The sequence below is a fragment of the Balearica regulorum genome, chromosome Z, assembly GCF_011004875.1.
Source record: "Balearica regulorum gibbericeps isolate bBalReg1 chromosome Z, bBalReg1.pri, whole genome shotgun sequence".
Taxonomy (NCBI): Eukaryota; Metazoa; Chordata; class Aves; order Gruiformes; family Gruidae; genus Balearica; species Balearica regulorum.
The window spans coordinates 54,755,273-54,781,596 of NC_046220.1; the positions used below are offsets into that span (position 1 = coordinate 54,755,273).

The window sequence follows — 26,324 nt, forward strand, 5'->3', positions numbered from 1 at the left end:
TGTCACAGGAAAAATACTGCCACAGGTGTTCTGGGCTACACTGTCCTGGGAGCTTCTGTGAAGGGGTAGGGAGCTGCAAGTGGGAGGCAGGCTGCAGGATTGCAGGTAGAAGGCCCTTAGCAATACAAAAATCTCTGTTACCTAGGGCACTGTGCAACATGTTAAAAAATGCCATGACTACAGAGGATCAAGAACAGTTCAGAATAAGAAAAAGAGCCTGGGGAGGAGGAGAGGAGATTTATCATCCAGAAAAGCTTTTAAATCAGTAAAAAGTATCTTATGGAGGTAACTGGATCATAGCTGATATTTCAGTAACTCATGGATGAGCTCCATTTCAAAATGAAAATGTTCATGCATGTGTAAGCTTGGAACAGGGAAGAATGCACTGTAAAGACTAATGCTGTACTGTGTTGGCATTGATATTTTTTTCATGTGCCATACATGTAATTGCAATGAATACATAACTTTTTGAACCTCTTGGCAACAGTCATTCCTTTCTGGAGGCTTAGCGAAGTACATATATAAAATTATTCTTTTACCATTTCATCACTTTTTAAAAATAGAGTAGGTTTTTTGCAGTTCAAGCAATGTATAGCATTCTAATTATAGAATTACTTTCCACATGTAAATTCAACCTACATTAACACCACTGCCTGTACATACCTGATGGCAATTAGTACATAGCAGAGGGTAATTTTATCAGAAATTTTCATTTTATCTTGAGTCTACAGGCCTTGTCTAGTCTAGGCACTGGCAGTTGTTTGGAATTAAGGAAATTAAATTTTACCCATTTCTTCACTAATTGCTTCTTATATAATAAAGTTGCTGCTAAATAGCATCAATGCTAAGAAAAAATCTGATCCTCATAAGCAGCCCATTGCAGAAGGTGCACTTAAATACTTGAGCGTTTATCTTAATACTGCAGGCCAGAGACAGCCACTGTCTAGAAAGGTGTTTTGATGTAACTAAATGAAATTCCACTCATTCTCTCCAATAATTGCTTAGCAGAGTTTTAAGCTAACTCTAGCCTTTGCTGACTGCACCCTAAAAAAACACTGATCAGAATAGTAATCACCTCCAGAAGTGATTAGCATTCAGCAGCAATACATTCCCTGAGAGACCAGATAATATAGTCAATGGCTTGTCTGTGCATTCAATGCTTCTGTTTGTGTATTTTTTTGTGCATAATTTAGCTCATTCTGTGTTCATAGGTCAAGTGAGTTTGATGCACTCAATGCATAGTGTTAGACACCATGTATCCAGTATGTAATTCAGCTCCAGTCTTAGACTCTGCACCTCTGTGAATATAGCATACCAGTTACCTCTTCTCCTAATACAGTAGCTACATGTAATGTAATTAATGGTATTGATGCGGAGGCAGCAGTGGTAATCCCTGTGTGGGAAAAGAACACGATGACAGTATTTCATTGTTGTTTTTTCTTACGCTATCATTTTATATAGCATATCCTTATAGCAGCAGACCAAGTGAAATTTCAAACACGAAATACAAACACTCTTACATACCATTAGAGATTAAGATCTTTGTTAATTTTGTTTCTCTTTTTCCTTTGATTCTTTTTTGATTGCTTTTGTGTCTTGGCCGCCTGATCATTATTCCTGCTGCAAGGCAAGATCATTTCTCTCTGGGACTTCATCTACTTTCCATCTCCTGTTGGCATTTCTGTGTAGCTTGCTTTTTTCATTATGTAGTCCTGCAGCTTGATATCAGGCTTTTTAACCTGGACTGCATAGATAAAGATGGAAATTTTAATTGCATCTGCAGAAACAAAGTTGTTTCATTAGCATGTGTTAGATTTCTGAGTAACTTCAGCTTTGAGAATGTACATATTTTACAGCTGAGTACCTCAAATGAAGATGTTACAGTGAATTCATTATTCATTTGTTTGCCTAAAAGGAAGCTGCAGGAAAAGAGAAGCTTTTTCACTTATAACCTTTCACACTTTGTTGGTTTCATATGAAATGTCATCACCTGAATCTTACTTGACCTAAACCAGACTAGAGAGAGAGAAAGTCAGTCCCATCATTCAGCTACCATGCACATAATTCTTATCAAAAAGGATTATAGACACTGGCAGTGCCTGGAACAGCGTTAGTAGCCTATTTATCACATACACGAGTTTAATCTAAATTAAATAAAAGAACAATTTTGAAGGTGGCAATTAGAGATTTAAAAAAGCAGTTGTGTGTTACACTAAGGAAAGCTGTAAAGCACTAACGTGTGATACCTCTCTTCACCACTTCTCTGTCTTCCCCTTCTCCCCAGAAGTACAGATTTTTCTTTTTTTCTTTTTTTTTTTTTAAATCTTCTGGATTAATTGAATGTTCTGAAAACTCATGTGCTGTAGTGAATGATGTGAATGATCAGACGAAGTCAGAGAATCTCACTTTATAGTAAAAGATATCACCTCAAACAGGAAACACTTTGTCCTGCCTCCTGTTTCAGGGTAAGATACTGTTGTGGATCCTCCACTTGAAAGATAATTTAATCCTTTCTTTCTTTGCTATGTAATTCTTTATTTTGAATATACTTACTATGTTGTTTTGGAACTGATAGAAAATACTTACCTCCCTTCTTAACCTCATTGGCAGCATTTTCTATGGTGGGACCATAGTGCCTAGGATTAGAATCTTCTGTCAAAACACACCAATCAGGTCAATGTTAAATGACAATATAATGAACCTAGCAATTATTCCAATATGAGCCAGATCCTGAAATTCTGTACTGATGAGGAATGCTTTAGTTTTCATACTGATACTGTCAGCTTCTTTCAAATTTGCTAATCATTAAGTGAATGCATGAGGAAACTATATTTGTGGCATTCTGCTAGCCTGATCCAGACATTTGACTGTCAGGAAGTGGATATCATCATCAATATTATAAGCCAAGAATATATAAAAAAATAAGCATGGAATAATCATCTTGGTTTGTCAAAGTTTAACATCTTGAATTGCTGGGAAGGGGGAGGTAGAAACAAACCCAGTAGAAAAGTCAAGAATCCTGTCTCAGATTTTGTTGCCCAATATTGAAATATGTGGGACTATTTGCATGTGTCCTGTTTCAGTTCCATAAGAACATCTAAGGATAGTTAAAAGTCCCAGGACTTAGCTTCTCTCAACTAATACCTGAGAGAGTCAGGAAAGCTGGCACTGTCCTGGCAAAAGCCAGGCGGACTTTTCCTGAGGTTGCTGCAATGCTAAATTTGTACTTCTGTTGTTACAGCTGTCATGTAATGGGTCTGAGTCTCCTCAAATCACAACATTCCATCTGAGTCTTTCAAATCACTTCTTATAGATGTAGAGACTATCCCATGTGTTAGAAAAATGGAGATTGGGTGACAGCGTCAAGTAGATGAAGATGTATGTCTTGGTGGAAATTGGAGTAAAATAATTTTGGGGGTTTCATTTTGTTTGGTAGGTTTGCGATTTTTTTTGAAGGAGTGGGATATATTAAATTAAATCAGGGAAGCTTTTTTCAGATTCAAGCCATTTGAATAAGCACAGTGGAAAGTGTGATTGTACCTTGAGACCCTTTATTAAGAATAGCTTTGAAACAAACTTCTGGCCACCAAAAATTTCTACATCTTGCTATAGGCACGAAAACCATAAAGGCAGGTCTGGGAAGAACCCTGAGTTTTTCTACTGCAAATGGACAAATTGTTAACATTTTTAATGAATCTTCATTTGTTGATGTTAGAGTAGTCACTGCTATTTCATGTAGCTGACCTCATAGCTAAGGCAAAGCAATAGTACATGCAAAACAGTAAGTATAAGCAAAGAAAACTAAGGACATTGTTTTCTTGTCTGTATGAAATGCATGAAGATCCTTCAGACAAATGCAGGCTGTGAAGCAGAGTTTTATGTGATTGTGATTGAGACAGTTTTCCATTTGTTGTGCGGGGCTTCAGCAGCAAATTTCAGATCTTTCCTCCTAAGTATGTTTTGACAGGTAATACTGCAGCTGTTACCTGTCAAAATACTGGATCAAAAATAAGTGACAATAAGACATTTTCACTAATATGAGTAGAAAAGTCATCAATATGTGCACTTAACAAGTCATTACAGATTATATCAATATGGTCCCAAGTGCACCTGTATTCAACTGTATTTAAACAAAACGTAATTGATTTGTGCATAAAAGCTGCACTGTATTGCGGAGCACAAGTATGTAAAAATGTTGGGGTTTTTTTAAAGTTCTGAAATATATATTTAAACATAGGAAAATATAAATAAAAATTTTAGCTACATTTTGCAGCAACTGGAAAAATAACCCTGACTTTATCTGTTAAGAGGTAAGTTAACAGCTCTCCCAGCAGACATATTAGCAGACAGGACAGGTGTTGCAAATGGCATTCTTGCATACTGAATTGTATTGTTTTACTAAAGAAGAATTAAATGTGCAGTTTTGTCATTATTCATGCCCTAATTTTAATGGCAAACAAAATGAATAACTTCTATATCAATAATGTACTATCAGAATTTTATTTCACTTCTTTAGTGCTCTAGGCATACTAAGATATGAGTCAGAAGAAGAATGAATGAGAGAGATGGCAAAAAAAAAGAAAAATCCAAAGTCAAGTAGACCGTGTGTTCACCAGACTTACAAAAATAAAAATAAAAATGTGTAGGTTTGTACTGGGGTTTTTTTTCCCCACTGTAACAGAATGTGGTGGCCACAGTCCAGGAATTCCCACACCTTTGTACAAGCTGGAGTCACCAGTTACCATGTCAGAATTGTAAAATTCAACCATATGGCTGTTGATTATGGAAGGGTTCTCAGAGGCGCAAGGGCAGGGACATGCTCAACTAACTTAAATGCAGTCAGTCATAGGTGCTTAATTCAAGTAAGAATCTAATCCGAGATGTGCACTAACATAGTCTGCATCCACCAATAAAGCTTAAAGTTTCTTTTTCTAGAAACGTTTGTCATGGTTCAGCCCCAGCTGGCAGCTAAGCACCAGGTGGCCACTCGCTCACTCCTCCCCCACAGTGGGGTGGGGAGGAGAATCAGAAGAAAAAGGTAAACCTCGTGGGTTGAGATAAGGACAGTTTAGTAGGACAGCAAAGGGAGAGGAAAATAACAGCAAAAATACTTAGAATATACAAAGCGGGTGATACACAGTGCAATTTGCTCACCCAACCCAATGCCCAACCCGTACCCAAGCAGTGGCCCCTCCTCCCCAGCCAGCCCCTTTTATATACTGAGCATGACATCATATGATATGGAATAGCCCGTTGGCTAGTTTGAGTTGCCTGTCCTGGCTGTGTCCCTCCCAGCTTCTGGTGAAAATTAACTCTATCCCAGCCGAAAACCTGGACAATGTTACAGGTAGAAGCGCTGTGACGAGGTGCCTCAGCTAAAACTCAGACTATTATGTCACCCAGCAAAATAGCTGTGGAAATGCCATACTGTAAGCAGGGTTAATTTTGTGTGAAAAGAAATGCTGTAACGCCACTACACAGGCCAAAAGTAGTTTTGGCATGCCATGCCTGTTTATTTCAGCTTATACACATCTGGAGTTGAGGACATACAGCATGAATGTCCCATGTGAAAAGATGTTGGTAAATTACAGAGAATCTAGAAGAGAACAATAATGATCAGAGGTTGGAGAAATGATGTATGGGGAAAGTCAGAAAGAATTAGATTTGGTTTATATATAAGAGAGTGAAGGAAAACATAATAGTCTTCCAGCATGTGAAAGGCTGTTCAAAATTTCATGGCAATCAACCATATTCCCTGCCCGTGGGGCTCTAGGAGGAAGAAATCAACTTTGCAGCAAAGGTGATTTATGTTAAACTGTTAAAGAACATCCACAATGTAATGTCATGAATGGAGCAAACTCTGCAGGATATTTTGTGCAGTTTCTTTCACTGTAAGCTTTCAGGAACTGTTTACACCAGAGCCTTACCTGAAATTATATGGCAATGCCTGGTACTGCGACAAGTATTTTTCAAAGCCATCATCCAGTTTTTTGTGTTATGATTCTGTGTCCATAAATGAAGTGATTTCTCTTAGCTTTTAGGGTAAACCGATAGTTTTCTCAAAAATACCATTTCCCTGAGGCAAGTGAATAGCAAGCGGTTTAGTCAAAACTGTATTCTAAGTCTGTAATTTGACTTTATTTACTTAATTCATTTGCTTTGTGCTTGAGGTAAGACATACATTACTACCTCATATAATTCTTCTTTTCATACAGACAGAGGGACTATGCCTGATGTAGAGAATGTCCATTGGCATTTTGAATCAGAAGTTTTCCTTGCAAAATTAAATATTCTGCATATTTGTTTTCAAAATTTAATGATTATTTCATGTTTGATTTAACACTGCAACCTATTACTTCAGTGCAGGGAGTTCTTCAAAGGAATTTCAGGCTTGAAAAGGTCAGTGAATGAATTTAGTATTGTTTAGGGAAAATAACACCACACATCCTTGTTAAGCAGATTCTGATGAAAGACTCAAGACCAGTTCTCCTTTATGGTGAGAAATACAGCTGGAAAATTTAAGTTCTTCAGACAGGTGTCTATGAAAGAGAATATTATGATTTACGTTTTCTGTCATTAACAAAGCTTTTCCTATTTTCCATTTGCTTCTGGCTTTCAGGTGAACCAAAACCATAATAATAGAATTTTGTTGCTCTGATGTTTCATTCTTTTAATTATTTTGTTTCACTGATTTATTATATAGTATTCATATCAGCTAAAAGAGATAGGACTCTTGTAGAGGCAGTATAAAATCATTGTTAGAGTGCTTGAATAGTAAGCTGAATTTTTCAGTATGTCTTCATATCGTAATGTAGTATCTCGTTCAGTAAAGGAATTATTCGAACTGCACATAGTGATCAGCTTGAGTACAGGAAGAGGATGAAGCAAAAAGTAATCAGCCCATTCACTTTTCCCCTCAGTTCCATTCATATAAACGTTCTCAAGACCTGTTTGGAAAATCTTGCCGTACTTAACTGTTTGACGGACTCATCCTTCAAAATGAATTCACTAAGACTCTGCCTTCCCTGCTATTGGGAAGAGTTTAAAAAGGGCATCTCACATCAATGCGAGCAATATAATTTTGAACGGTTCTTGGCTTGTATAGATGAAGATGAAAGACAAGCTAGAAAACACATTTCAAATATGCCCAAGATTCCCTTTAAAATCTGTTCCCTTTTGTTTTAATAACCATACCACACACTATCATAAGGATCAGAATGGAAACAGTTTGGGGGTTATCTTTTTAGTTATCATTTATCTTTCACTATTAACTGTTAGCCTACTAATCATATCTCAGAAATTTCAAAAAGTAAGGGTGTAAAGAGGCTTGATTTGCAGACTTACTAGAGAACTAAAGTTTGTTATGAACTGGTTAGCCTAAAGTTCATTTACATTGTCTCCAAATCCTGTTTGGAATTTCTTTTTCAAGGCTACTGTACTTATGACCTCAGACAGAATTACACATCTACCCGTCTTTTAAATACCTCCAGCGATGGTGACTCAACCACTTCCCTGGGCAGCCTCTTTCAATGCTTGACAACCCTTTCGGTGAAGAATTTTTGCCTAACATCCAGTCTAAACCTCCCCTGGCACAACTTGAGGCCATTTCCTCTCATCCTATTGCTAGTTACTTGGGAGAAGAGACCAACACCCACCTGGCTACAACCTCCTTTCAGGTAGTTGTAGTAAGCAAGAGAGTGTCCCCTCAGCCTCCTTTTCTCCAGGCTAAAAATCAACATCTTTTCCTTTACATACTCACAGGTACATATCTACTATAGATCGTTATTAGAGACCAGTGCATACGAATGTTCTTTTTTCTGTAGTAAAAAATGGATTCAAAGAACCAAAATTTCCAGAAGTGATTCATTGTTTTGGGAATACAAAAGAGAGACTTAGAAGGATCTGTCTACCTGGGGCTGGGTGCTCATTTCTTTCAGAATCTAGGATCTTGTTAAATACAGTGCCTCTCTGAAAGCAAAATCTAAACTTTCAAACTGTTTTATTTTCAGCCTGAAATAGGAATAGGAGTTTATTCTGAATAGGAGTTTATATTTTTAATCTGTCATTTAGAGTTAGACCAAAGTGAATGAGTGACACTTGGCCAAATCTTGTTCCAAAAGGCCTAAAAAATATGTTTCTTTATTCTGAATTTCTTTTCTTTTTCTTTAAATCTTTGCATTACAATCTTACGTACTAGTGTCAGTGCCTACGATCTGTAGCCTCAAATCAGCCTAATGTTTAGGTGTCGAGGCATTGTTGCAAAAAGGAAGATGGCTTCAGAGTAACAACTGCTTGCAGATAGAACATTAGCTGGAATGTCTGAGGCACTAAGCTAGCCAGAGAGGGTTTGAGGTATTTTTCATTGCCAACAACTGGCACTACCTTTTTATTGCATAATTATTATTATCATTCAAGATCATGGTAGAAATACTTAATTTTGAAGGAAGACTATTTGAAAATGTTGTTAAAAGGTTTTTTTCTGCAAAAGACTGTTGTTATTATTAAGCAAACCAGAGCAGGAAGTTTGTTACATACTGCTGTTATTTCCTATTCCACATTCAGCAAAATTCATATGCTGTTCTTACAGCAAGGAATGTACTATACAAATCTGCCTATTACTAGTTTGCTGTCTCTTTCCTGATCTACATTTTGTCCTCATAATCTTAGATGGACTGTAACAGCTGGCTCATGTGTTAAGAATCACCTGAAGGGGCTTTTCAGCCTGAATGATGGAACTTTATACTGGAAAATTATTTCTCTGCCCTTGAATGTCAGGAATCTTTGTATTCATATGTTCATATGGAAATACAGTTCCTTCAGCTCTGTTGATGCATGGCAGTGCCTTTTCTAGTGTCTGTGACTAGTTGAAGTGTGAATATCCACGAATATTCTTAGGAACTCTCTGTAGCTACTTAAACCCCTCAAGTCTGAAATGGTCTCAAGCTTCTCATTTTTAATGGAAAAAAAGCATTTACATTTTCTTGCAGCTTTGCTTTCAGTGAGTGCTCGTCCTTCCATGAAGAGCAAGGATTTGCATGGTCTGAGTGGAAGAAATGTAGAGGAAGAAAATGGGTATGTCTGAGGGACAGGTTAAGAGAATATGGCTATCATTAGTTATGTCTTCTAGCTATGTCTACTACTGTGGTGCTTAAAAGATTTCATAATATATTTAGTATTTTTTTGAGACCTGCTCTGATATCAGTTGCAGTGGTTTTGGCAGTGTGCAACCTATGATCATGAGATAGTGAAAGCAGCAGTAAAAGGTATGCTTGTCATTTCTCTATAAAAACACTCTTTGAAATCACAAATGAATTCTTTCATGCTCATGTGTCTGTTTCGTTCATTTTGCCATCTTTAGTGAACAGTAGAGAACTATTGATGAAAGCTGTTTTCAGTAACCATGTACAGTTAGTGGCACAGAAAAGCTCTCACTGGGTGCAGGGGAATATAGTCTCCAGAGAAAAAGATCAGCCCTTGGGACTGGAAGCTGTGTGGATTCACCAAATCCACAGTATATTACAAACTAACTCTGGAAATAAATAAACCCTGTAATTGTATTTCTGAAGGAGGATGCATGTTATCATCACCATACCTTACCACATTAAAGTTATCTGTTTTCCAAACAGTGTACACAAGTGAGGAAGAAATTGGCCTTCCTACATGGAAATTAAACACAGACCAAAGAGCTAAAGCAAAAAAAGAACATTTGGCAAATAATCTCAAAATTTACTTGTTGATATTTAGTTTTAAATTTTGGATGATTCAAGGGGTTTGAGGGGTTTTTTTCTGAAGAAAAAAATATTAGTATGTAACCCCTGAAAAATGAACTTACTTTAAATGCTGAAGGCTGGGACCTTAACATAGAATAAAACATTTAACAAGAACTCTGTCTCAGAAAATAGTGTCTCAACAATTGACTTATACTATCTGATTCTCTGGTGCTGGTGAAGTCCAATAGAAAACATTGTTCTGATCTCTCACAAAGATAAATTGGACTCTAAATTGTTAGGAGTATTGGGAATGTAAGGTTTATGATCACAGAGCAAGAGAGTGTAGGAGCCAGGTAAGGGCACATCTTTGAAGAAGACCTCTTGTTCTGAAAAAAATCAAGAGGCAAAAGGAATAAAAGATGTAGTTCCATCAACTTATGCTTCATGTGCTCTTCCAGAAGGTCAAATCCACATCAATCCAAAATCACGTTTTCTTTCTAAAAATTTGATACTTATTTTCATCAGTTTCCACTTTCAAATAATATATACACTGGTCTACAGATTGTTTTTATTTTTGAACAGTTAGTGTCTGCTTCCAGCAGCAGTGCTCTGCATCAGCTAGCTCTCACAGGAAGTATTTTAGAAAAAAATTTAAATTATTGGCATTTATGATAGATAAACTAATAAATGGGGAAAAAAAAAAACCAAAAAACAAAACTAAAATCTGTACCTAAATGAGCAGGCACATTTATTTTCTTCCAGCCTAACTGAAAAGGAGCAATTTTCTACAGGTTTTTAAATCTGAGTATATGCTATATACATATATGTGTGTGTGTGTATATATATACATTAGATTACTATACGAAATAAAAATAAAACAAGTATTTTCTGTTGTTTGCAAAGATGCTGGTAACCTACTATGTTCTGATTTACCATTTAATTTTTCTGTTGAACACTTATTCCTCTCTATTACATTTGGAAGTTGTTTTTATAAAGTCCTTCTAGTGAGAAAGCTGGTTAATTTTTCCGACATGCTTTGTGGAAACTGGCACTGCTTCTACAAACATACAATTTATATGTGGGACCTGCAGGGTAAAGAGGAAAGGTACATGTTTAGACATGGAAAGGCATAGCCAGATATTTATTTCTTCTATTCATTTTATTAAAAGTACATAGAGTAGTCTATCATTTTTATTCTTTTTTTAAAAAATCATTCAAACCCAAACAGGTTTGTACTAAACCTGTAGTTGCTAAGATTACAAACAGCAGCTATTATGTATCAACATTTTCCATGAAAAAATCTGTGTCATTCTATGGGAATTAATAAATAATAAATAATAAACCACAACTTGTTTGTCTAAAATACAGTTAACCAATATAGACCCGGGTTACACTGGGTCTATATTAATGATAAAGTGAAACTAGCTTTACAGTAATTATATTGAAATAACTCAATTGAAAATATACCTTTCTATATGATTTGCAGAAGCTCATAGTGGCTTTTTTTAGTATTAGGTGTCTTGCAAATAAATCATCAATATTCGTGAGCTACCTGCAATACTTACTCTTTCAGTATTTTAGTAAATGGTACAAGGAATTAATTACTTAATTCCTCTTAATAAGAGGATTTTATACACTATTAATCCCATTTTTTAAGACCATAGTATCAATAAACATTTTTACTTACTTTGTTCCAATTCCTTATCTATAAATTAAGCTATCAACTCCCGTAAAAATGGTTTCAGGTTTTTTTGCCTCTAATGAGTGATCATCACTTGCTTCTGTGGTTAGAATTTTTTCTCCTCTTTATCTAGATTACTTGTTCTCAGACTCTGATTTGTGAACCGTTAGTGATCTGTGAACTATGAGCCTCAAAATAAAATGATCTGCAAGCAAAAGCTATTTGGGACTGGGGAGGTTGAAAGTGTGCAAAGTCTTTTTCAATGAGTACTGTGCAGAGTGAGAAACCGGAAGAACACATGACTTTCAAAGATGCATTTCTTAATTTTCCATTTTCAAGGAATGATCAGTTTTTGATTAGCATGGTAATTTCCATTTTTGTCAGAACTACTGTGCAGTATTCTGCTTTTGTAGTTTCTAACAGTTTGCTCTGTTCTCACTGAATTTGGTATGAGTCTGGTTTAGAGTGATTAATGAAGACATTTACTAAACAAGTGCAATGTATTATTACTGGACTCAGAATACACTTCTGTACCATATGCAAGGCTGATTGATAAGAATGTATTATAAATAGAACTGAGACAGACTGTCTCAGTTTCACCTATCAGTCACTGAAAGCAAAATATTTTTGATTATTTAACCCCCATACTACTTTGTACCATGTTTGCAGACTGTTTTAGGGGTTCAGTATTTCTTTTTTCATAGTAACTTTCATCATAAATACAATTTTTAATTGAAACAAATTATTGAACCTCAGCAATGATGATAAACATGTGGTTCTCTAATGCATCATCTTATACAGAATTATTTCAGCTCATTAATATTCTAAACTATTGTGCTTTGAAATGGAGATTTCTCTGAATGAAGTGTCCTGTGTCTTTTAAAATTTGATGGATGAACTCTCTCTATCAAACTATGTTTTTTAAATGGCTGTGAACACAATTTTGTTGTGTGCTTCGTAACACTGATCTGAGAAGGAAATTATATTTTTTCACAGTGCACTTAATAGTTATTGATGCTCTTTCATTTATCTGTGTACTAAAATTATTTCTCAAAAAATTCAGGGTTTTACTGAAATATTTTTATACAAACTAAATATTAACATCCAAGCAACAGTATATGTGTTTGAGGGCTAATGTGAAATAGATGAAATATGGCAAATATTCAAAAAATTGGCTATCTACTTTTACTGGATTAGTATTGTTATTAAATACTGGACCGTGAAAGGTGAGTTATTGAAGATATAGGACATATGTTTAGCTAGCATGATTTTTTTTTTTTCTTTAGTGTATCTATACCTACTAGTATTTCTTAATCATCTGGCCCACTGAATTTACAGATACCCATTATGGAAAGAGCTACTACCAGATGATCAGTTCTTGTGGATGATAAAATAAATTTCTTGTGTTGGATCCTTAGCAGTTGTTGAACATTCTAGCTCCCTGTACTTTAAAAAACCTACAGTGGTAGGTGAGACTTGTAATAAATGTCAGTTTTAAATGTATTAAATAATTACATATTTTTCGCTGCAGGTGAAGTGTGATCAGTACTGGCCAAGCAGAGGCACAGAAACTTACGGACTAATCCAAGTGACCCTTTTAGACACTGTTGAGTTGGCAACGTACTGTGTTCGTACATTTGCACTCTACAAGGTATATACACTTACATGTACTTACAATGTACTTTCAAATTTAAATTCCTTCCTTCCTTCCTTCCTTCCTTCCTTCCTTCCTTCCTTCCTTCCTTCCTTCCTTCCTTCCTTCCTTCCTTCCTTCCTTCCTTCCTCTCACTCTCTCCCTCCTATCACCCTGCCCTGCTTCTTTATTTTGCCTCCTGCCTTTCCTGCCTTTCTCCCTTACTTCCTCTCTCCCTTTCTTCCCTTTCCCTCCTTCCACTTTCCTCCCTCTTTTCCTCCTAGCAGCACTGAATGATGAAACTTCTTCTACAGACAGAGTTTATTTTTCTTACAGCGTGGAGTTTTGTAAGTTAATAAAGAGCTCTCCGTGTGAAAAACATTTAACTGAATGAAATGCTAGCTACAGCTCTGGCACTTCTTGTGATGCATTACTGTGCAGTATAGTTAAAGCTCTTACATTGTTTGAACCCTGCAGTTTAGATTATAAGAAACATTTCCCTCCATACCCCAAGCTCTGTTTGTTTCTGGCCACAAATGTGATTTGAATACACTTCTCTGGTCTATATGCTTCTGCAGTTGTTTCATTGACAAGTGCCAATATCACATCAAGTGGCAGTTTTCTCATGAAGTTTTTTAATTTCATAGAATGGTTCAAGTGAGAAAAGGGAAGTGAGGCAATTCCAGTTCACTGCCTGGCCTGACCACGGTGTCCCGGAACACCCAACACCATTCTTAGCTTTCCTGCGACGAGTCAAGACCTGCAACCCTCCTGATGCTGGACCTATGGTTGTACATTGCAGGTAAGCCCAGAATTTCTTTCAAAGCATCTTATGTGAAGATTACTGCTGGTTTGTTGCAGATGAAAACATTTCAAAGAGATTTCTGAGTCTGTCAGAGAAAAAGATGGTTGTGTTGCAAATCGTAGACCTGACTCTGGCACTGCTAACTGGGATGGGCTAGAATTATTTTCTTTGGTCTGAGCAAGAGGAATTAATTTCAGAATATCTGAAGCTCTACAGGGAGAATGCCTGCAGGGAGAATACAAAAGTATCTATGGCTTTGAGAAAGTGGCATGAAAAAGAAAGAGGATAGTGAGGGTTTAAGAACCTGAATATTGAAGAAAGTGTATTTTGAGCAATGAAACAGCTTTTGAAATTATTACTTCTATTGTGTATGAAAGTAAAGAACATGAAAATTAAGAAAGATAAGTGGCAACTTTTATTGAAAATAAGTAGAAACCTTAATCTGTATTCAAGGTTAAATCCTCAGTTTAGGACTGAGGAGCAGGAACTGCAAAGGATGTACCTGGGGAACAAGCTGAGCTCAGTTCCAGGGAAATGAGTGCTCCATGCTGTTTGCAAGGTAGCAAACCTCTTTCGGCATTATAAGGTATGAATTAATAAGCTCTCATGAAGAAAACATCAGCTCCTTTTAAATTTCTGGAAGTATGGAAAATGAAGAGATGGGGATTCTTTGGAAATCTTTGACAAGAGTACATCTTTAAGAAAGCCTTAGAATCACACTGATAAGAACATTGTCAGAACATATGTGCCAATTCTGATAGAAGCAAGCTGTAAGATGGGTTCCCTTCATTTCAGGGCTGTGTTGTTACCATTTACATAGCTTACTGTCCTGCCCCTTTCAAAGGGAACTCCTAAGATCACTGATTTTTGTGAACTTCATTTGGGGATACCTTCAGTTAGTAAGGCCAAAGGGTACTACTCCCTGTTCACTGAAGCTACAAATGCTTACTATATTTGAAACTAGTCTTGCTTTTGTCATCCAAAAACTGAGGAATAGGAACTACAAAGATTACAGCATACCACCTCCTCTAGTTCTGGCCTCTTGCATATTGGTAAGCCAGCCATGGAAGCTCGTTAGTTGAACATTTTTAAAGTGATCAAAAGAGGCTTTTGTAAATGAGACAGGAAAATAAAGTCAACAGGGAAACAAAATAAGCAGGACTTCAATGTTGAAAGGCACAGACTGTTCAGAAAGATCAGAGAACATGGAAGACAGATATTTAATGTTTATTGAAACACCACAGTTAGGAATATGAAATAAATATAAATAATAAGAGAAAGCTATTTATACAATTTGCAAAGTATTTCCTGAATGGAACCAAATCTTTTTGTACCTGGATTTACAGGATCTTAAAACATTTTGAATATTGCCTAGAATTATAGATTGCCTCAGCTGTAATTTCATCAGCTTGATCCATATAGAGCATACCTCCAAAGGTGCTCAGCAGTGAAGATGTTATGCTCTAAATCAAAACCAAAATTAATAGAAAAAATGAATCCTCCCACTCGAGGAAAGCTGTTAAGTTAGTATAATTACCTAAATTCTCTTAGTGCAAAAATAGATGAATTAAATTAGTTGTTAAGAGTCATACAGCAAGTCATTGGAAAAAAAATGAAGTAAAATACAAAGCTCATTATCACTCAGCGGTATTGATGAACTGCAAGGTCAGTATTTTCTCTTTGTCATTGGTTATGTGTGCAGATTTCAGTGAAAGTGCTAATCAGGTTAGGTAGTATGATGTGATGCCTGTTGAGGGACTTTTTGTCCCAATTTACTATTAATTTTTTTACTGCTACTCTACAATATGCATGTCCTGGTAGCAAGTTTGTTGAAGCTCTTTGCCTTATGTATAGCTTCTTGAAACATTAAGATTTTAGGCATTTCATACAACCTATCCTCTACAAAGCAGACTTCCATAAATTCTATTATTTTAGCAAGCTTTTTAAATCTCAGTCCCAACAATTTGTCTTTGAGCAGAAGAACTAATGAAACCAGATTTCTTGCAAATTTACAAATTTATGTCTCTGTTTAAAAATTACATGTGGCTGGCCATGTAGCAGCAAGTGGACAGTCCAAAGTTTATGAATGTACTCATTAAATCATAAATATTAATGTACTGATTATCTAACTGGTAGACCAACAAGAAAAAGTTACTAAAGTCCTTACAATAATAATGTTAATGTGGGTATCTCTTTTCAGGCATATTGTAGCAACATTATATTTTGAGATTTGTATTGCCTTATCATTTTGAATATGACATTATTAAATTGGTATAAAAAATCAGGAAAAGAACAATGACAGAGCATCAGCACAATTTTTTCTAGGCTAAAAGATACGTCTTTCATTCAGCAGCATGAAAAACTTTCACGTTTAGTTCTTAAATGTTTCCTTTCAAGCTCAGAAAAAAATCATTTTATGTTAAAACAGAAAAAGTAAACAAGTTTTAGAATCTGCTTGAATTTTTTCTTTTCTCTATTGTCTGTTGCTCACTTTGTAAATTTCTCCATTCCACTCTTTCCTTTGCTTCTCATCAGCAGTCATTTCACTTTTTTTCAATTTCTTTCTCTCCAGTGTCTGGACCGCTCTTTATTCCATGGACTCCTCTAATTATATTCCATTTCTGTCCTTCAATTCCACTGTTTTCTCAAACTCATTTCACTGTTTTTTACCATATTGCTGAACCATTTTAATGTGAAATATGTTCCTACATTTCTTAGTATTTTCACTGAAGAAAGATAGCCATTCTAATGGTAGCATTCTCCTGCCAATATTTGTCATGCATCACCTTTCACTGCCTTCTAGTAGCTACACTTTTCCACTGAGGTATTTTATGTGTTCTTGACAAACTTCTTGCTTTTAATTTCTTCCTTTGCAGCCTTTAAAAAAGTCCTCTTTTCCTTGTTCATATCTTTTCTGTCACTGTGTCCCATTTTGTGTTCAGTACTCCCTAAGTCCCTTTTTCATTAAAGCTCAGGTACTACCATCGTTCAGGTATTAAAAGTATTTCAAACTTTCTCCACTAGAGCAAAACAATATAATACAAGACTATATCTTGTATCCTTTGCCTATGGTAGGCAGTGCTTTCCCAATATACCCCACTGAAGGAATAGTCTGAGTTTACTCCCCAAAGAGAACATGGTATTCATAGTGGGGAGTGTAAGACATCTGAGATAGCATTGATACCATCTTTTGTGTTTCTTCCAGTACTTAACTATCAGAGTTCAGGAAATTATAATAATGTCATGTTATAGAAGTATAAATACAAAGGGGTTTACCTTTCAAAATTTATTTGGTAAAAAGAAAGACTAAGTATGAAGAAGTTGTAGAAACATTTTTCCACAAAGCTTTTAACCCATAAACACTGAAAATAAAAGCTAGCAGGCAACTAAGTACAGGGAGAAGGTCTTTGTCTATAATATTTCTGTGAATTTAGCTCAGTGTTTCTTAATGCTCAAAACCTGAGCTCTTTTTCACTTTTGATTCAAGTTAACACTCAGTAAAAGCCTGCCTGGATGAGGAATAAATAAAAGATCCAGCTATCTGCATTTTGATCCTTGGAAAGTAACTCCCTGTTTATTCTGTATTTATAAGTCGATATTGCAAGTGAAAAGTTTATCCCAAGCTTTTCCTTATTGCATTCTCCACATCCACCTTAATATTGACCAACAGTTGTCTTTCAGTCCACTTCATGTTAAGAGATTAAGAGGGTTTTCCAGTTTGCTTGGTGGTTTTAGGATATGGCTGTATATCCTACAGTGAATCAAGGTAGTTGGAGATGCGGTTCACAAGTGTGGCCCCAAACCTATTTGTATCAAAGCCTCGGTAGCCGATAAGCTAGTTTAATATCCTGTTCCTAGGAAGTGCTTGTTGAGTGTATGAAGAATTTAATAACTTACAGTCTGCTTAGTGGGAAAAAGTCTGAGGTAAAAACAAGTGACAACTGAAGAACCCACCCTGTAAACATTTGAATGCATTCTATTCACATAACAGTGACCAGAAAAAAAATACGTAGTCTTAACCGGTGAAATTAACTGTGAATATAATATGAGTATTACCATTCAACATTACTAGGCTTTATAAAACACGTTCTGATAAATGCATGTCAAACAAATGCAAGTGGAAGTCTTGCTAACAAATATTTTGTGATGAAGCAAAGAAAAATACAGAATTATATGGTCAGAATTTATGATAATATTAGTAATTATTTGTTACTATGTCCGTGCAACAGACGTCTTTGCATGTCATTTACACATCTGCTTTTCATAAATAACAGTTTTGTTGCCACTGCAGTATCAAATTTGAATCTAATATAGAAGACAAAACCATGTTGAGAAAAGTCATATGTACATTCTGCCAGTCAAAGTTGTAACTTTTACAGCAAAGTTTACAGATTTTTAACTTGAAAAGATAATTAAAATATAATTAAAGCTACACTATTTTTAAGGAGAAAACATAGTTCATTGCTGAAAGGATTGTGAAGCACCAAAGGAAACATCAAGGCCTAATCTAAATGCAGATTCTTTTATTTATGTAATCAGATATTCTAGTAGGACTACCTGTAGGAAAAAGGTGTAGTGGTAATAGTATAAATGCATACACCATTGCAATCTTTTTCCATGAAAAAAATATACTTTTGTGTCTATATCCGCCAGGAAAGATAGTTTAGCAAAGCCCAGTCAAGATAAAGTTAAATTTAGAAACATATTTGTTATAAACCGCCATGTTCCATGGTCCTTGTTTGAATTACCTTCTCCCAAAGACAGCAGTATCATTATTTTAAGTGTGAGATTTGGTAGAGGAAATCAGTTACATCAAAGGTAAAGCTGGATGCAAAAAATTAATAACATAAAAGAAATTTAGCAATTTCATCCTGTTTGTAGATACTTTTGTAGATAATACGTGTTCAAATCTTGACTTGGCTTATGTAGAATAACTTGTCTGAAGATTTTTCTGTGGTGGTTGAAATACTTGATGAAGGTAGATGCATTTTCATGTACAGGCTGTTATATTTTAAGACTGTATCCTTTCAGTCTCTTTGCACAGAAGTTGAGTAATAACAGAATCTAACTGGTGTCTCTGCATGACTTGCCTTAATTTGCAGAGCTGAACTAAGGAAAAGGGTTTATTTAATGAAAAAAATGCTGGCTTAAACCCTAGGATTCTGCATTGGTGAGGCTGTAATGTGTGGTCTAATGATAGTGGGGAAAGCACACGTTTTTGTTTGAAGTTGGATTAGTGCAGGCAAACAGGTGCTAATCAGATCACAATAAAATAGCACCGGAGGGTGTTTGGAGCTTTATGCCACTATGTTTTCAAAACATCACAGAAACTTTAGTAGTTGGTTCAGTAACACTACATAAAGGCTTAACATGTAAGTGCAATCCCATATGTTTGAATCTCTTTTTAATACCAGCACCAAGAGGCATATCTTTAAGATAGTTTGTGAAGTTTTGGCAGGTACTGTTAATGCTGCTATTGCAAACAGAAAAACTTGGATGTTTGGAAGAATGTGACTGTTTTAAGTAAATCCGTGTCTGAGCATACTAACATAGCCAGTTAGCACAGTAAAAACAAGTTAGTTTTCAAAAATAACAAAATGCAATGTAGTCCTGTATTTCTTAAAGTAGAATACTTTCCTAATTTTTGTTCAGTGTTTCAGAAGAAAAAACAAAATTAAAAAAATAAATACATATCTCTAAGGCAATGATTTTCCAGTGGATTGTTTTACTTCACCTCTGTATCATTTGAACCTCCCTACCACTTTTGCCGCATGCCTCACAAGTGCTCGTTTCCTAATCCTGGCAGTGAGTAGGTTGCAGATGACTGCCTATCCCTTTTCACGGTGGGGGAAAAAAAATTCCCCCAGTACATATTCAGAAATCTCTCAAAGGAGATTGAAAAATATTAAAAGCTTCCTCATCCCTTCCCTCTCTCTAACCTGAGAACAACTCAGGATCTTTCTTAACTTCCCTGGACAGCTGAAAGCTTTGGAAAGGAAAAGATAGTAAAGGCATTTTAGTATGACAAGCATTTTAATATTGCAAATATTCTAAATTTTCTCTGCTTTGCTCACATGTTTTTATCCATCAGCTACTGGGTTGCTACTATGTATTAGACTGTGCTGGGTATAATCCATATACAAAAACACTATTTCCTCTCCAGCTGTAGGTCACCATATATTTCATTAAGACAACTTATTTTCTCAGAGTCTTTGTTCACAAATAAAAAGCAAAGGGAGAGGAATAAGGCTGCTATTAGATTTTCTTTTTAAAATCATGCATAATTGGTGTCCCTGCTTAGGAAGTTTAGTTCCTCTTAATATAAAAATACTGCAATACGTAAATGTCTGTGTTTTTCATTGTATTCTATTTGTACTGATGGTCTCAGTTACTCTGACCATGCAGTCAGAGTAACTAACTGGAAGTCATTTCATTTCTGCCCATACCTTTCTTCTTGGGGGCTATTTCATTTCTACATGTACCTATACAAAATACACCAAGGCTTGCAGAGTTTGATACCTTGGGAGCTTGATCTCTGTTTAAGGGACTGGAACTGGATTCTCTTCATTTAGAAATTTTTGGATGGTTGTTCTGTCTTCATTTAGTTATTGGAATTGTAGAATCTACTAGAAAATGACAAAGAGTCTAGAACAAAGGTTGATAAATGCTAGCTGGCAGGGACAGACTGATGTCCTGGCAGCACACTGATTGAAAGGTTATCAGTATAGCAAGACACTACCTCATAATCACGGGTGTAATGAGTGACATCACACAGGAACAGGAGTTGGGACTTGCCTTCATATCCTCACCATAAAAACTTTCAAGGTTGTGAAAATTTAGATTCCAACAGCTTCCAGCTGTTTTATGCTGAACATGCAAGAGTTTTCACCTAGTTACTGCACGATGCTCATACAGTTATACAGACAAAAAGCAGAGTCTCCATCTGTATGCTGATAGAGCCAATGATGGATGGATAATCCTGGAATTCTTTTCCTCTGTTTCAAATTTGAGTATCATTAGTTAGGATAATCTTGAATGCAAAGATGCCGGTTACCTTCCCCAACTGATCACTCATTAACTTAAGGACAGTCTGGGTCTTACTTATGTCTCTTAATTTGTTTCCTTAAATTTAACTGCTCACATGTGAAAACCTGCAAGCCTGACCATGACACGGATTAACATACAGTAGTTAATGTGACAGTGTGCAAGGTCCTTAAAGATTGGCTACGGTATCTTGATATTTTTAGTTTGAATAGGAAAATACTATGCTACATTATCTAGAAATTCTCCATGAGATTTCAAACACCAGCAAACTGATGCTGACACACTTTCAATTTTTTTCTTAAGGTAGAAAGCAGTTCTGCACAGCAAACCAGCCTTTCCTAAAACTTGAACTGAAGCTGCTGTATGTACAGTACGTGCTTCAGTTGTTTATAAACATAAACCTCAGTAAGTATCACTGGAACTATTATTAAAACTCAAAAGCATACAAATAACAAATAATAGCAGTATTTCTTCGTGCAGGTTCAAATAATGGAAAATACCTACTTGTGGTCTTTTTGATTAAAACAGTCCTCTGTGTATAAAGCCATCTTTAGTTGGCACTTAGCCTGTGGTTCAGGAGATTATACCCCCACTGCTGTGACTCAGGACTGGATTATCTTTTGAAATCCTAAAAAGCTGCTATGACTGCATAAGGCAAGATTTTGTTTCTGGTAGAAGTCAGAAATCTGTAAAGGAACATAGTGAATGCTATTACTAGATAGGATCAATGGTCTGTCTAGGCCAGTATCCTGTCTCTGACAATGGCAAATGTCAGAACTTTCAGGGGAAAAGTATAAAACTCCAATGTCAACAAATATCAGTAAAGTTTCCTCCCTGGCAGGAGGAGTTAGTACTTAGTTTAGCCCTACTTCATGAGGATTTTTACTCTTTTCCCTCATTATTCCTTCAGCTACCTAGAGAAACTGCTGGATACTCTATTGTTCATATTCATAATTGTACACACATTTTAAAGAACAAAACCAAAGTCTTATCTTTGATTTTTTTTTTCCTTTTCTAAGTATTTTTCTCTGACAAGTGGTTTCTCACATCATGTTAGGGGATACCTATTTACTGTTATTTTAAACATGTATCTCTTCATTTCACTAAATGTCTTTGGGTTAAGGGAGAAAAAAGAACATTCTCTAATGCTGTTTTCTGTTTTACACATCTACAGCTTTCCTTTGAGTTCATCCACTGTAGCAAAGTAGAACAGCAAATTATCCTAACCTGCTTCAGTACTTGTCATATGGAGAGAGATGGCATGGGAGTCCTCACATCCCTTGTCTTTTTGCTGGTCTTCCCTGCTCCTTCATTTGTGCCGTACCCTTTTTCTGTAGCCTTAGTAACTATTCCTCAGTCTTTTTTTCTTTTTTTTTTTTTTTTTTTTCCAGTAAGAGGTGAGGCAGTAAAAATAATTCCAGAATTATTCCCTGTTTTCTTCCTAAGTTGCCTAGTGGAGATACTGAGGCCTAACTTGTATTCGGCCAACAAATGGTTTCGGTTGAGCAGGTCTCCTGGAGACTGATGATTTTTCACTAGTGAAATAACCTACCCCTTATTAAATTGTAATAATTTTCTGTAAGATTTTTTTTAACAGAAGCAATGCCTTTCCCATGTGTTATCTCAAATTACAAATATGTTGCTGCTGATAATTATTTCCATATATATATTATCATGTCCTACAAGGCCTGTAATTTCCTTTGACCTAAGCTGTAGTTTGATACATTATTTGATCAGCACTCTTAGTGAGTCATTTTATCCATATGTATTTAGTTAATTGGTTATTTTTCTCCCCGCCCATGTTTATATATAATATACTCTACAAAGGAAAAGGAAATCTGACTGCTTGCAGCTGAGTCTAGTAAAAGAGCAATTAGGTTCTATCAGAGCCAGCAGCTGTCCGTAATGAATTCTGAATTAAAATTATGAGTGAAGAAAAGAATCCAGCCATCTGCAGGAAATGTGAAAATATTTTTATAACCCAATAGCTCAATTCTGGAAAGGGGTATCTCTGAGATTTCCCAGCTGTACCTACAGTATATTCCGGAATATCCATGGACACATAGTATACTGGAACACATTGCATCAACTTGGCTACCCGGCATGTTGGCTAACTTCGAACAGGCTGTATTTTTATCTAAAGTAATCAGCATGAAAGCCTCTTTAAATCATCTCCCTGTGTCTCTAGAAGTAAAATGCAGCTTTAAAAATAGTCCTGTTATCTTTTTGTGGAGGCTTTCCAATCAGTATTCTGCCCTGAATATTAATCTTTCTTCATTTTTCATACTTTTATAGACTTACTTCAGGGTCTCATCACTTATTATCAGATTTTGTCCATGACTGCTGTTCCAAGTGAATCCTGCATTGTGGTGCCTGGTTTGTTGGTTTGTTTGGGTTTTTTTGTCACCTGAATTTTAAAAATAGTTTTTAATTGTTTTAAAATTATCATAGTACTATCTAAGCTCATCTTACAGCTACTTTGAAACTTCTAAATGAAAACCCTCCTGATTTTCATTATAACTTGTCCACAGTATATGCTCATGAAGCTGAAAATCCTGCAAAAAAGAGAGATTAGTGTCCAACCTCTAAATGACAAACTGTGATTAAGGAATGTGAAATGCTCAGTGTTATTAACCTCTCACAACCTGATTTTCTACTATGTTATAGAGACTTCCTGCAGGTATAAAGACTGCTGAGGTTAAAGAAAGGAAACATCAGAAGTAGTACCAGTAACCAAGCTCTTCAGCTGTTGGTGGAGCATTGTGAGATACTCAAAAGGGTGTTTATTCTTTTTACCAATTGGTCTTAGTAAACAGAGGCCTAGCAAGAGCCTTAGTATGAGCTCATCAGAGAAGCCTCATAGTTTTTTCTTCTCTATTTTCTGCTGTGTAACATCTCACTGCATTATTACCGTATTTTAACCATTTCAGTTTAAACCAAATCTAAGATGTCATCCTCTCAATGTATCCTCTAGATATATCAGTTCTCCATTGAAAAGGAAGAGTAATCTTGAGGTGGAGATCCAAAACAGTAAGTTAGCTACTAAAGCTCCATCAGCTTCAAGCTTGAGGACTAATTTCTGTTTATTTCCAAGTTTTCAAATTAGGAAGAAAAAAAAAAAAAGGATTTGTAGACAAGTAGAGCCCAGATTATTTAGGGATTTGAACTGTGTTTGGGAAAAAAAAAAAATGCGGACTGAGAAGACCTAGTGCTGTTTTCTTTTTCGCTTTGTACTTACCAGATGAAATACTGTGTTAGATGACAACATGGGACCTCATCATTGTTCTGTCAGTCTAAAACCAAAGTATAACAAATGGCAAGCAGTAGTGTTCTGACTTGAAAAACAGGGATCCTGAGGGCAGCTAGTGTTAAGAAAATTAAACGGTGGTTCACCATGATAGGTATGCAAACGCCTGGAATCAGGGAGGAGTCCAGAAGGACTCCGAAACTAGAAAGCACCTTAGTGTTCAGCAAATACTTTCAAGGTTATCCTGTTATCCAGTACTGCAGAACAGATTTCTTCCCACCTTCTTTAATTCATTTTCAGATAGCATCCGTTCACCTTTCCATTTCCCACACAGATAGGGTAATAGCTCTTCTACATGTTCCACATGAAAATGCAATCAAAACGCAGAAATATGCAAAAGTACAAAACAGCTCCTCAAATCGTTCCACCATGAGAACACAAAACAGGTTGAAATGCAAAGAAAGCAAGGAGTAGTTCTTAGCAACAAGCAGCATAATTTCTGCTCATTGACTTCTTTGCTGTGCTGTAATCTTCACTTTTATTTATTGATGATAGGATCGCAGTGTACTTCCTCCCATAAATTACCCAGAAGTATCATTTTCTGAATTTACTACAGCTGTTCATACATAGGTCTGTCTTAAGTTAAAGGTAACGAGTCACAGTAAGATGTGTTTTTAAAATTAACCCCAAAACACTCTCTTTTTCTAAACTCGACTTCACTAAACTCTATTTTAGTAAATTTTAGATCTTTCTTTCTTTAGTGGAAAGCATAATGACAAGAATGCTTTGTGAATGCATTGTACAGTATAAAGAATGTAAAATATACACTGAAACTCAACGAATCTCACAGAGAAGATATATTTAGGATAGTTATTCTTTGATGTTAAATACAGGATGCAGTACACTGAGTATATAAGATTGTATTTAGAGAAGTAGGAAAATAAGAGGTAGAGTATCTGAGAACTGGATTAATTTTGAAATAAAAAATCACAGTTAATCCTTGTGCGTAGATAAAACAGTACAGAAAAATACAGTTTATTTCATTTCCTTTATATATCTGAGTAATTGAAATCAGATGATACAGTGATTTACAGTAAGGTGTATATATAAAAATCCTCTATAAAAAGTAAGATTATGGCATGTTTTACTATATAAAATCAACAATCAACTCTGAAGAGAAACTGAGATAAGAAAAAGAAGTGGTATGAAATAGGGTCAACGAACTTTTCAGTTGCCGTGTTGTGTAATTTCTGCTATATTCCATCTCACAAGCAGAACAATGAGAGATCTTTTTTTCAGCAACAATTCATGGTTTCAGGGAAGAAGCAGGCAGAAGTACTCTGTGATATTCTGTCCCTTTTAAGGAAGAAAAGGCAAGAATCAGAAATAGTGCTGTCCCTTTTCAATGGCATAGTTACTAAAAGTGTCAGGTACCCAAAGGCAGAAGTGTTGATTGAAAGGAAGAGGTCTAGATGATCTGATTAGCAAATGGAGGGTGGAGTGGAATGCTTGTGCTTTCTTTAAGTATGTGGGACCATGAGACCAAATTTAGTGAGTTTAAGCTTCTCTCCCAGGACATGTCTAGGATGTTATTTTCTTAGAATGCCTATCCAAATTAGAGCAAAATCTAATAAAAGGGTTTCTCTAGGAGAAGTTGTGTTTGTAACTTGTTGGTTAATAATCCTTAATGGTTCTTTTGCCTCGTGGATTTCTTTTTGGCATCCATGGCATTCTGCAATGATGGGTTTCACAATTTAATTATGTACTACATGAATATCCATTTCCTGTTTGTTTAAAATTCTCCGTCTCATCATTCTATTTCATGATCCTACTTCTTGTGTTACAACCAAAAAAACCAGTTACTTCCTTTTCACTTCCTCCACGTAACACATGGTTTTATGCATTTCTGTCATATCTCACTTTCTCTTGAGTCTTCTCTGCTCCAAGCTGAGTTATCAAGTTTGATTAACCTCCCCTTCATATATTGTCATCCACTTTGATATGTTTCTTCAACCTTATGATTTCTCTACCTTTCTTGAAAACGGCCACACTACTTGTCATCGAGGCAAATGCAAGGGCATTGCTTCACTCCATTACTTATTAATTAATTACTTATATGTCTTTTACTTTCGTAGTGCAACATGGTGCATCTTCCTCCACTGCTAACATGTAGATTATTTCTAATATCTGTGAACTATCAGTCA

The 26,324-nt window shown here is 35.8% G+C and overlaps 1 protein-coding gene across 23 annotated transcripts in view; it reads left to right on the forward strand.

Annotated features, from left to right (window-relative positions):
• Window positions 1-26,324, forward strand: part of PTPRD (protein tyrosine phosphatase receptor type D) — a 382,032-nt gene that overhangs the window by 332,372 nt on the left and 23,336 nt on the right. For all 23 annotated transcript variants that reach the window (XM_075741216.1, XM_075741218.1, XM_075741220.1 and 20 more), the window contains 2 exons: window positions 12,923-13,042; window positions 13,672-13,826. In XM_075741216.1, coding sequence (XP_075597331.1) covers window positions 12,923-13,042; window positions 13,672-13,826 — 275 coding nt within the window. The remainder of the gene's footprint in view (window positions 1-12,922; window positions 13,043-13,671; window positions 13,827-26,324) is intronic.